At 44.0% G+C, this 12,580-nt stretch overlaps 1 protein-coding gene across 1 annotated transcript in view; it reads right to left on the bottom strand.

The window, feature by feature from the left end:
* Positions 1–12,580, bottom strand: part of LOC135558417 (3',5'-cyclic-AMP phosphodiesterase 4B-like) — a 111,184-nt gene that overhangs the window by 59,675 nt on the left and 38,929 nt on the right. Inside the window, exon 3 of the mRNA XM_064992203.1 lies at positions 5,303–5,523. Coding sequence (XP_064848275.1) covers positions 5,303–5,523 — 221 coding nt within the window. The remainder of the gene's footprint in view (positions 1–5,302; positions 5,524–12,580) is intronic.

Below are 12,580 nucleotides of genomic sequence, written 5' to 3'. Positions count from 1 at the left end.
CCGGGGTCTCAAACTATCGGTCTGACACACTACGTTTTGTGGGCCCCACTGAAAGACGTGACGTTGGCCCCCAGGTCACGAGATCCCTGCTTTAAACAAAATGTGTCCATCATTATGATACAAGCAGTGGAAAACCAAGATGCTCTTCAGAAGGAAGGAGGGATTGAGGTACTCTGCAGTGTCCAACCAGAGAGGTGAAGTAGAGGGGGAGTAGGGAGAGGGACAGGTTAGGAGACACCCAGTAAAGGGCCTTGGGCCAAGCACAGCCAAAGGGACTATTTTTATGAAACCCCAATGACCAGGTTAACTCAATGAGGTCGACTCCTGATAAATACATTGCTATTCACCAGTCAAATAACGAACCCGAACCCAGTGCCTTAGACCGCTGCGCAACTCGGAAGGTAAGATTGAACAATGGAATACTACAGTACACACGCAAAAGACGACTGTCTGATGATTGTTGAATATGGCATAACATTAAGTAAAGAAGGTTTGTATAGCGCCAAGAGAGAAGTCCAGATTCATCTCTGTCCAGAATAAGAGCATAGCTTTTGAATGTGCCGCTAAAATATACAATCTGTTTCTATGAGCATTTCTACGGCTGTGACATGTGGTTGTCTCACCTAGCTATCTTAAGATGAACATACTAATTGTAAGTCGCTCTGGATAAGAACGTCTGCAAAATTACTTAAAATGCAAAACATTTAAAGATGCACTATGCAGAAATCACTCCGCCATTTCCTGGTTGCAAAAACGTAAATAGTTTGACTAATTTCATTTTGTGACAAAACAAGCAAGTATAGTGTAGAGCATCACTGAATCATCTAAACCGTTGTGAAATATATTTTACATTACAAAAATATTGTATTTTCAGCTGTTTGAAGCTGGTGTACAAAACCCAAAGTAAAAGACACAAAAACAAAACCTAAAACGGGAAGCATAGAAATGGCACAGATAGAACTGATCTACCCCTTCTTAGACTTGCTTTCAATTAGAATGATAGATCTATAAATCACATTTCTATAATAATAACAAGAACCAGATATGTGTTTCCTCCAAGAATGATGACAGACATGTTAATGAGCAAACCTGTATGATTTGTAGGCCAGGTTACAGATTCTGAGGTAATGGTTTCAGTTCACCTTTCACCTGGAACTGGTATATTCTCCTCCTGAGGCAAACATTGTTTCAACAGTTGGTCCCATTTCACATTATTAGTTAACAATCGAGGAATAAGTTGCTTAAAAATGACTCTTTTTTTGTTGCCTTTGTTCATGTCATTTTGGGGACCCCATACTACACAATGACGTTGAGGAAGTGATTTGCTATTTGGGGTGTTTCTCAAAAACGTGAAATCCCAACAAAAAACGTGTTTGGACCCTTCTATAACATGCCATTTAAATCCAAAATAGAGATTTGGTTGTAAAGTAACTGTCCAGTGTCTCCAAATTTCTATTAAATATGACCTATAATTTATTACAATATTAGAGAAATACCTTTTCATCCAAACGTTTTAATGAACTACACTGCTCAAAAAAATAAAGGGAACACTTAAACAACACAATGTAACTCCAAGTCAATCACACTTCTGTGAAATCAAACTGTCCACTTAGGAAGCAACACTGATTGCCAATAAATGTCACATGCTGTGTGCAAATGGAATAGACAACAGGTGGAAATTATAGGCAATTAGCAAGACACCCCCAATAAAGGAGTGGTTCTTGCAGGTGTTGACCACAGACCACTTCTCAGTTCCTATGCTTCCTGGCTGATGTTTTGGTCACTTTTGAATGCTGGCGGTGCTTTCACTCTAGTGGTAGCATGAGAGTCTACAACCCACACAAGTGGCTCAGGTAGTGCAGCTCATCCAGGATGGAACATCAATGCGAGCTGTGGCAAGAAGGTTTGCTGTGTCTGTCCGCGTATTGTCCAGAGCATGGAGGCGCTACCAGGAGACAGGCCCGTAACTCAGGAGACGTGGAGGAGAACGTAGGAGGGCAACAACCAAGCAGCAGGACCGCTACCTCCGCCTTTGTGCACGGAGGGGTAGGAAGAGCACTGCCAGAGCCCTGCAAAATGACCTCCAGCTGGCCACAAATGTGCATGTGTCTGCTCAAATGGTCAGAAGCAGACTCCATGAGGGTGGTATGAGGGCCCGACGTCCACAGGTGGGGATTGTGCTTACAGCCCAACACCGTGCAGGACGTTTGGCATTTGCCAGAGAACACCAAGATTGGCAAATTCGCCACTGGCGCCCTGTGCTCTTCACAGATGAAAGCAGGTTCACACTGAGCACGTGACAGAGTCTGGAGACGCCATGGAGAACGTTCTGCTGCCTGCAACACCCTCCAGCATGACCGGTTTGGCCGTGGGTCAGTCATGGTGTGGGGTGGCATTTTTTTGGGGGGCCGCACAGCCCTCCATGTGCTCGCCAGAGGTAGCCTGACTGCCACCGAGATGAGATCCTCAGACCCCTTGTGAGACCATATGCTGGTGCGGTTGGCCCTGGGTTCCTCCTAATGCAAGACAATGCTAGACCTCATGTGGCTGGAGTGTGTCAGCAGTTCCTGCAAGAGGAAGGCATTGATGCTATGGATTGGCCCGCCCGTTCCCCAGACCTGAATCCAATTGAGCACATCTGAGACATAATGTCTCGCTCCATCCACCAACGCCACATTGCACCACAGACTGTCCAGGAGTTGGCGGATGCTTTAGTCCAGGTCTGGGAGGAGATCCCTCAGGAGACCATCCGCCACCTCATCAGGAGCATGCCCAGGCGTTGTAGGGAGTTCATACAGGCACGTGGAGGCCACACACACTACTGAGCCTCATTGTGACTTGTTTTAAGGACATTACATCAAAGTTGGATCAGCCTGTAGTGTGGTTTTCCACTTTAATTTTGAGTGTGACTCCAAATCCAGACCTCCATGGGTTGATACATTTGATTCCCATTGATAATTTTTGTGTGATTTTGTTGTCAGCACATTCAACTATGTAAAAAAAAGTATTTAATAAGAATATTTCATTCATTCAGATCTAGGATGTGTTATTTTAGTGTTCCCTTAATTTTTTTGAGCAGTGTATTTTAAAAAGCAGCTTTTTTGTGTTGGAATGGTGTGGGTGTACCCTAACAACAGAATGGTGTGGGTGTACCCCAACAACAGAACGGTGTGGGTGTACCCCAACAACAGAACGGTGTGGATGTACCCCAACAACAGAACGGTGTGGATGTACCCCAACAACAGAACGGTGTGGGTGTACCCCAACAACAGAACGGTGTGGGTGTACCCCAACAACAGAACGGTGAGGATGTACCCTAACAACAGAACGGTGTGGATGTACCCCAACAACAGAACGGTGAGGATGTACCCCAACAACAGAAAGGTGAGGATGTACCCCAACAACAGAACGGTGTGGATGTACCCCAACAACAGAACGGTGTGGATGTACCCCAACAACAGAATGGTGTGGATGTACCCCAACAACAGAACGGTGAGGATGTACCCCAACAACAGAACGGTGTGGATGTACCCCAACAACAGAACGGTGTGGGTGTACCCCAACAACAGAACGGTGTGGGTGTACCCCAACAACAGAACGGTGTGGATGTACCCCAACAACAGAACGGTGTGGATGTACCCCAACAACAGAACGGTGTGGATGTACCCCAACAACAGAACGGTGTGGATGTACCCCAACAACACACCAGAGAGGATACAGCACACGACACACCACTGAGGATACAGGACACGGCGCACCAGAGAGGATACAGCACACTACACACCAGAGAGGATACAGCACACTCCACACCAGAGAGGATACAAGACACGACACACCAGAGAGGATACAAGACACTACACACCAGAGAGGATACAAGACACGACACACCAGAGAGGATACAGGACACTACTCACCAGAGAGGATACAGTACACTACTCACCAGAGAGGATACAGTACACTACACACCAGAGAGGATACAGTACACTACGCACCAGAGAGGATACAGGACACTACACACCAGAGAGGATACAGGACACAACACGCACCAGAGAGGATACAGGACACAACACGCACCAGAGAGGATACAGGACACTACACACCAGAGAGGATACAGCACACTACACACCAGAGAGGATACAGTACACTACACACCAGAGAGGATACAGTACACTACACACCAGAGAGGATACAGTACACAACACGCACCAGAGAGGATACAGGACACAACACGCACCAGAGAGGATACAGCACACTACGCACCAGAGAGGATACAGGACACTACACACCAGAGAGGATACAGGACACAACACGCACCAGAGAGGATACAGGACACAACACGCACCAGAGAGGATACAGGACACTACACACCAGAGAGGATACAGCACACTACACACCAGAGAGGATACAGTACACTACACACCAGAGAGGATACAGTACACTACACACCAGAGAGGATACAGCACACTACACACCAGAGAGGATACAGCACACTACGCAACAGAGAGAACAAAACAACGTTCTTCTGACAGCTCTAGTTGGCATACCTGTTTGGCCAGCTCTTCTCTATTATTCTGTCAGGACTTCAAGGATTCGCCAGGGGGGACACTCTGTGCCTCTCCCGCCATCTTTTCCTTTACTCCTTCTCTCTACCTACCTACTCTTTCTTTGGTTCACTTAAACAATCTCTACCCATTTTCCCTCTTCCATACAGTCCCATCTCTCTCTCTCTTTCCATTCAAGCCCAGAAAGTGACCATTTTAAGGTCAACCCCCTCTGTAGTACACAGTATTGAAAATCATACCATCAGTATTTTGAAATACCCCGGTATGCAGAACATCGCCCAAGATGAAATGAAATTGCACTTTGCTGATATAATGTCCAGAAAAGATATATATTTTATATAACCTTTATTTAACTAGGCAAGTCAGTTAATAACAAATTCTTATTTACAATGACGGCCTTTTCCCGGCCAAACCCTAACGATGCTGGGCCAATTGTGCGCCGCTTTATGGGACTCCCAATCGCGGCCGGTTGTGATACAGCCTGGAATCGAACCAGGGCCTGTAGTGACGACTCCAGCACTGAGATGCAGTGCCTTAGACCGCTGCGCCACTCGAGAGACATGCTGCTAGGATTCCACCAACACATATTATACCTTAGTATAGAGTAAGATTGGTTCACCAAAACATGAACATAGAATGCTCTAATACAGACAAGAGAAAACACGTTGGGTTTAACCTCAAGAAAGGAAGCACAACTTGAGTTCTCCAGGACTGCAGTGTCTGCTAGTTTCTGACCTAACCTGTCGGGGTCGGCGTGGATGATGTTGATTTGTGGCAGCGGGTGGAAGGGCAGGGTGGTGGGCCGGGCCATGGTGTCCCCCTCTGGCGCGCGGCTTAGATCCCTCTCCGCCTGTCGCCATGACAACGGGGGCAGCTGTAGCGTGCCCGAGTGACGCCTGCGGCCCCGGCAAAGGTCCACTCCAAGAGTGCTGCCGAACACTCCCGGGGTCTCATTGGTGTCCTGAAAGGCAAAGGTTGAGAGAATGCTAGTAGAACGTTGATAGAAGGTTATGGCTAATAGCAAGAGGCAGTAGAGACGTTGAAAGAAAGCTGATGTAGAACTTAGAGGGTTATAAGATGAGGGGTTGACAGAACTATGGTTATAGCGAAGACTAAAAGTCATGGGAAAGCTGACAGAATGTTGATACATAACGTTGATAGAAGATTATGTCTAAGATTCAGTGGACATAGACGGAACTACAAAAAGGTTCAGTGGACATAGACGGAACTACAAAAAGGTTTAGTGGACATAGATGAGACTACAAAAAGGTTCAGTGGACATAGATGAGACTACAAAAAGGTTCAGTGGACATAGACGGAACTACAAAAATGTTCAGTGGACATAGATGAGACTACAAAAAGGTTCAGTGGACATAGACGGAACTACAAAAAGGTTCAGTGGACATAGACGAGACTACAAAAAGGTTCAGTGGACATAGACGAGACTACAAAAAGGTTCAGTGGACATAGACGGAACTACAAAAAGGTTCAGTGGACATAGACGGAACTACAAAAAGGTTCAGTGGACATAGACGGAACTACAAAAAGGTTCAGTGGACATAGACGGAACTACAAAAAGGTTCAGTGGACATAGATGAGACTACAAAAAGGTTCAGTGGACATAGACGGAACTACAAAAAGGTTCAGTGGACATAGACGGAACTACAAAAAGGTTCAGTGGACATAGACGGAACTACAAAAAGGTTCAGTGGACATAGACGGAACTACAAAAAGGTTCAGTGGACATAGACGAGACTACAAAAAGGTTCAGTGGACATAGACGGAACTACAAAAAGGTTCAGTGGACATAGACGAGACTACAAAAAGGTTCAGTGGACATAGACGGAACTACAAAAATGTTCAGTGGACATAGATGAGACTACAAAAAGGTTCAGTGGACATAGAAGGAACTACAAAAATGTTCAGTGGACATAGATGAGACTACAAAAAGGTTCAGTGGACATAGACGGAACTACAAAAAGGTTCAGTGGACATAGACGAGACTACAAAAAGGTTCAGTGGACATAGACGGAACTACAAAAAGGTTCAGTGGACATAGACGGAACTACAAAAAGGTTCAGTGGACATAGACGGAACTACAAAAAGGTTCAGTGGACATAGACGAGACTACAAAAAGGTTCAGAGGACATAGACGGAACTACAAAAAGGTTCAGTGGACATAGACGGAACTACAAAAAGGTTCAGTGGACATAGACGGAACTACAAAAAGGTTCAGTGGACATAGACGGAACTACAAAAAGGTTCAGTGGACATAGACGGAACTACAAAAAGGTTCAGTGGACATAGACGGAACTACAAAAAGGTTCAGTGGACATAGACGAGACTCCAAAAAGGTTCAGTGGACATAGACGGAACTACAAAAAGGTTCAGTGGACATAGACGAGACTACAAAAAGGTTCAGTGGACATAGACGAGACTACAAAAAGGTTCAGTGGACATAGACGAGACTACAAAAAGGTTCAGTGGACATAGACGAGACTACAAAAAGGTTCAGTGGACATAGACGGAACTACAAAAAGGTTCAGTGGACATAGACGAGACTACAAAAAGGTTCAGTGGACATAGACGAGACTACAAAAAGGTTCAGTGGACATAGACGAGACTACAAAAAGGTTCAGTGGACATAGACGAGACTACAAAAAGGTTCAGTGGACATAGATGAGACTACAAAAAGGTTCAGTGGACATAGACGGAACTACAAAAAGATTCAGTGGACATAGACAAGACTACAAAAAGGTTCAGTGGACATAGATGAGACTACAAAAAGGTTCAGTGGGACATAGACGAGACTACAAAAAGGTTCAGTGGACATAGACAAGACTACAAAAAAGGCATTTAGTGTCATTGCTTCCATATTATGTTACATGAGCATATACTGCTTTGATAAACCCAAACCAGCCACTACATCGACACATTGCAGAGGACATTCATTCAAGGGAATACATTGACTATTCCATTGGATGTCAAATCCTCATCTTTAGCCAGTTCCATGCACATAGCACTAGGGGGCACTCTATGACCTACTGTGAGACTACAGTATTCTAAACTCCCAAGACATACAGGAAGTGTTGATATTTTTACAGATAATATATTCATACTGGTCATGTTGGGTACAGAGAGTACTGAATTTTAAATGTTTCCTTCAATGTTTTGAGGTCAGGTTCTCAAAAAAAATAAAAATAAATGTAATATAATTTTTCTTTAGAAAAATGTTTCTTAACACAATGACCGATTTCATTACAAAAGTCAACACACACACATTTACGTGATATTTATAAACAAAATGAACAGTCTCAATTTGGTGGGGATTCTTTTTCTTCTATTCAAAGATCATTCAAAACAGCGAACTCGGAGGCAGTATTTATTATAGACGGTGGTGTGTGTGTGATGAGGGGGTTGATGGATGCAGTACGTGTGTGTACAGATACGTGCACCAGTGGAGGCTGCTGAGGGGAGGACGGCTCATAATGATGGCTGGAAAAGAGCGAATGGAATCGAACACATAGAAACAGTGTGTTTGATATATTTGATACCATTCCACTAATTCAGCTCCAGCCATTACAACGAGCACGTCCTCCCCAATTAAGGTGCCTCCAACCTCCTGTGCTGTGCACGTGTGTGTCTGTTTCGATGTTATGACATCAGATAGGTTGTCTGGTGCGTTTCTCTGTAATGGTGGGCAGTAAACAAAGGTGGTTTCAGCCTGTGGCTCCTGACAGAGTGGGGTTATACATCACCCTCTGTTATATATTCACTCCGTCCAAGTGGAACTGAAGCAGGGATACGGCCAAATAAACAAAGGAGAGGGATCGAGTGAGAGATAGGTGTGGCGGTGTTTGGGGAGAATGAGGGGGGTGATGAAGAGAGAGTGTGTGTGTTTGAACGCCCACGTGCCCTGCATGCAAGATGTATTACGTATGCAGCGCATGTCCGTAGAGAGAGAGAATAAAGAAGAGAGAAAGAGAGAATAAATGATAGAGATAATGAATAATAGAGATAAGAGAGAGAGAAAATTAATGAGAGAGAGAGATAATGAGAAAGACGAGAAAGAGAGAATAAATGATAGAGAATGAATAATAGAGATGAGAGAGAGAGAGAGAGATAATGAGAAAGACGAGAAAGAGAGAATAAATGATAGAGATAATGAATAATAGAGATAAGAGAGAGAGAAAATGAATGAGAGAGAGAGATAATAAATAATAAAAAGAGAGACTGAACAAGTAGCAGAAAGAAATAATGACCATAAAAAGCTGCTTTCCTCCTGTCAGACAGCAGGATGCTTTCCCAACCCAAGCCAATCTCAGCACTGCTTAACACCCCATTGTAAATGGAAGAAGAAACAGCAGAGCCACTGGGTGGGCCTAACCTGCTATCTGTGTTCGCACATTACTGACAAAACTATACATGACATACAGTACATACAGAAAGTATTCAGACCCCTTGACTTTTTACACATTTTGTTAAGTTACAGCCTTATTCTAAAATGTATTAAATAGTTTTTTTCTGCTCATCAATCTACACACAATACCCCATAATGACATCGCAATACCCCATAATGACATCACAATACCCCATAATGACAAAGCAAAAGAGGTTTTTAGAAATGTTTGCAAATGTATTAAAATAAAACACTTAAATGTTACATTTACATAAGTATTCAGACCCTATACTCAGTACTTTGTTGAGGCACCTTTGGCAGTGATTACACCCTCAAGTCTTCTTGGGTATGATGCTACAAGCTTTGCACACCTGTATTTGGGGAGTTTCTCCCATTTTTCTCTGCAGATCCTCTCAAGCTCAGTCAGGTTGGATGGGGAGCGTTGCTGCACAGCTATTTTCTAGTCTCTACAGAGATGTGCGATCAGGTTCAAGTCCGGGCTCTGGCAGGGCCACTCAAGGACATTCAGGGATTTGTGCCATAGCCACTCCTGCATTGGCTTGGCTGTGTGCGTGCTTAGGGTCGTTGCCCTGTTGGAAGGTGAACCTTCACCCCAGTCTGAGGTCCTGAGCGCTCTGGAGCAGGTCTTCATCAAGGGTCTCTCTGTACTTTGCTCCGTTCATCTTTCTTCGATATTGACGAGTCTCCCAGTACCTTCAGCTGAAAAACATCCCCACAGCATAAAGCTGCCACCACGATGCATCACTGTCGGGATGGTATTGGCCAGGTGATAAGCAGTGCCAGGTTTCCTCCAGACGTGATGCTTGGCGTTCAGGCCAAAGAGATCAATCTTGGTTTCATCAGACCAGAGACTGTTGTTTCTCATGATCTGAGAGTCCTTTAGGTGCCTTTTGGCAAACTCCAAGCGGGCTGTCATGTACCTTTTACTGAGGAGTGGCTTCCATCGAGCCACTCTACCATAAAGGCCTGATTAGTGGAGTGCTGTAGAGATGGTTGTCCTTCTAGAAGGTTCTCCCATCTCCACAGAGGAACTCTGGAACTCTGTCAGAGTGACCATTGGGTTCTTGGTCACCTCCCTGACCAAGGCCCTTCTCCCCCGATTGCTCAGTTTGTCCCGGCGGCCAGCTCTAGCAGGTCAAGGTTGTTCCAAACATTCTGGAGGCCACTGTGTTCTTGGGGAACTGCAATGCTGCAGACATTTTTTGGTACCCTTCCCCAGATTTGTGCCTCAACACAATCCTGTCCCCGAGCTCTATGGACAATTCCTTCGACCTCACGGCTTGGTTTTTGCTCTGACATGCACTTTCAACTGTGGGACCTTATATCGACAGGTGTGTGTCTTTTCAAATCGTGTGCAATCAATTGAATTGACCACGGGTGGACTCCAATCAAGTTGTAGAAACATCAAGCATGATCAATGGAAATAGGATGCACCTGAGCTCAATTTCTCATCGCAAAGGGTCTGAATACGAATTGAAATAAGGTATTTTTATTTTAAATAAATTCGCAAACATGTCTAAAAACAGAGTAGCACAGACCACACTGCTCTGCCCTCAGGTCACCCCCTGTCAGAGTAGCACAGACCACGCTACTCTGCCCTCAGGTCACCCCCTGTCAGAGTAGCACAGACCACGCTGCTCTGCCCTCAGGGCACCTCAGAGGAGTAACTTGGTCAGGAGTAATAAGCTGCAGAGGAGAGAAGTAGAGGATATACTATAATGCACTATGCATCAGTACAGGATATACTATAATGCACTATGCGTCAGTACAGGATATACTATACTGCTCTATGCATCAGTAGAGGATATACTATACTGCTCTATGCGTCAGTACAGGATATACTATAATGCACTATGCATCAGTAGAGGATATACTATACTGCACTATGCGTCAGTACAGGATATACTATACTGCACTATGCGTCAGTAGAGGATATACTATACTGCTCTATGCGTCAGTAGAGGATATACTATAATGCACTATGCGTCAGTACAGGATATACTATAATGCACTATGCGTCAGTACAGGATATACTATAATGCACTATGCGTCAGTACAGGATATACTATAATGCACTATGCGTCAGTACAGGATATACTATAATGCACTATGCGTCAGTACAGGATATACTATAATGCACTATGCGTCAGTACAGGATATACTATAATGCACTATGCGTCAGTAGAGGATATACTATAATGCACTATGCGCCAGTACAGGATATACTATAATGCACTATGCATCAGTAGAGGATATACTATACTGCACTATGCGTCAGTACAGGATATACTATAATGCACTATGCATCAGTAGAGGATATACTATAATGCACTATGCGTCAGTAGAGGATATACTATACTGCACTCTGCGTCAGTAGAGGATATACTATACTGCTCTATGCGTCAGTAGAGGATATACTATACTGCACTATGCGTCAGTAGAGGATATACTATACTGCACTATGCGTCAGTAGAGGATATACTATACTGCACTATGCGTCAGTAGAGGATATACTATACTGCACTATGCGTCAGTAGAGGATATACTATAATGCACTATGCATCAGTACAGGATATACTATAATGCACTATGCATCAGTAGAGGATATACTATACTGCACTATGCGTCAGTAGAGGATATACTATACTGCACTATGCGTCAGTACAGGATATACTATACTGCACTATGCGTCAGTAGAGGATATACTATACTGCACTATGCGTCAGTAGAGGATATACTATACTGCTCTATGCGTCAGTACAGGATATACTATACTGCACTATGCGTCAGTAGAGGATATACTATACTGCTCTATGCGTCAGTAGAGGATATACTATACTGCACTATGCGTCAGTAGAGGATATACTATACTGCACTATGCGTCAGTAGAGGATATACTATACTGCTCTATGCGTCAGTAGAGGATATACTATACTGCACTATGCGTCAGTAGAGGATATACTATACTGCACTATGCGTCAGTAGAGGATATACTATACTGCTCTATGCGTCAGTACAGGATATACTATACTGCACTATGCGTCAGTAGAGGATATACTATACTGCACTATGCGTCAGTAGAGGATATACTATACTGCACTATGCGTCAGTAGAGGATATACTATACTGCACTATGCGTCAGTAGAGGATATACTATACTGCACTATGCGTCAGTACAGGATATACTATACTGCACTATGCGTCAGTAGAGGATATACTATACTGCTCTATGCGTCAGTAGAGGATATACTATACTGCACTATGCGTCAGTAGAGGATATACTATACTGCACTATGCGTCAGTACAGGATATACTATACTGCTCTATGCGTCAGTACAGGATATACTATACTGCTCTATGCGTCAGTAGAGGATATACTATACTGCACTATGCGTCAATACAGGATATACTATACTGCTCTATGCGTCAGTAGAGGATATACTATAATGCACTATGCGTCAGTAGAGGATATACTATAATGCACTATGCGTCAGTAGAGGATATACTATACTGCACTATGCGTCAGTAGAGGATATACTATACTGCACTATGCGTCAATACAGGATATACTATACTGCTCTATGCGTCAGTAGAGGAT

This window comes from Oncorhynchus masou, chromosome 17 (assembly GCF_036934945.1).
Source record: "Oncorhynchus masou masou isolate Uvic2021 chromosome 17, UVic_Omas_1.1, whole genome shotgun sequence".
Lineage (NCBI taxonomy): Eukaryota > Metazoa > Chordata > Actinopteri > Salmoniformes > Salmonidae > Oncorhynchus > Oncorhynchus masou.
The sequence above is the reverse complement of the archived record's forward strand: the minus strand, read 5'-3'. Positions and strand labels throughout refer to the sequence as shown.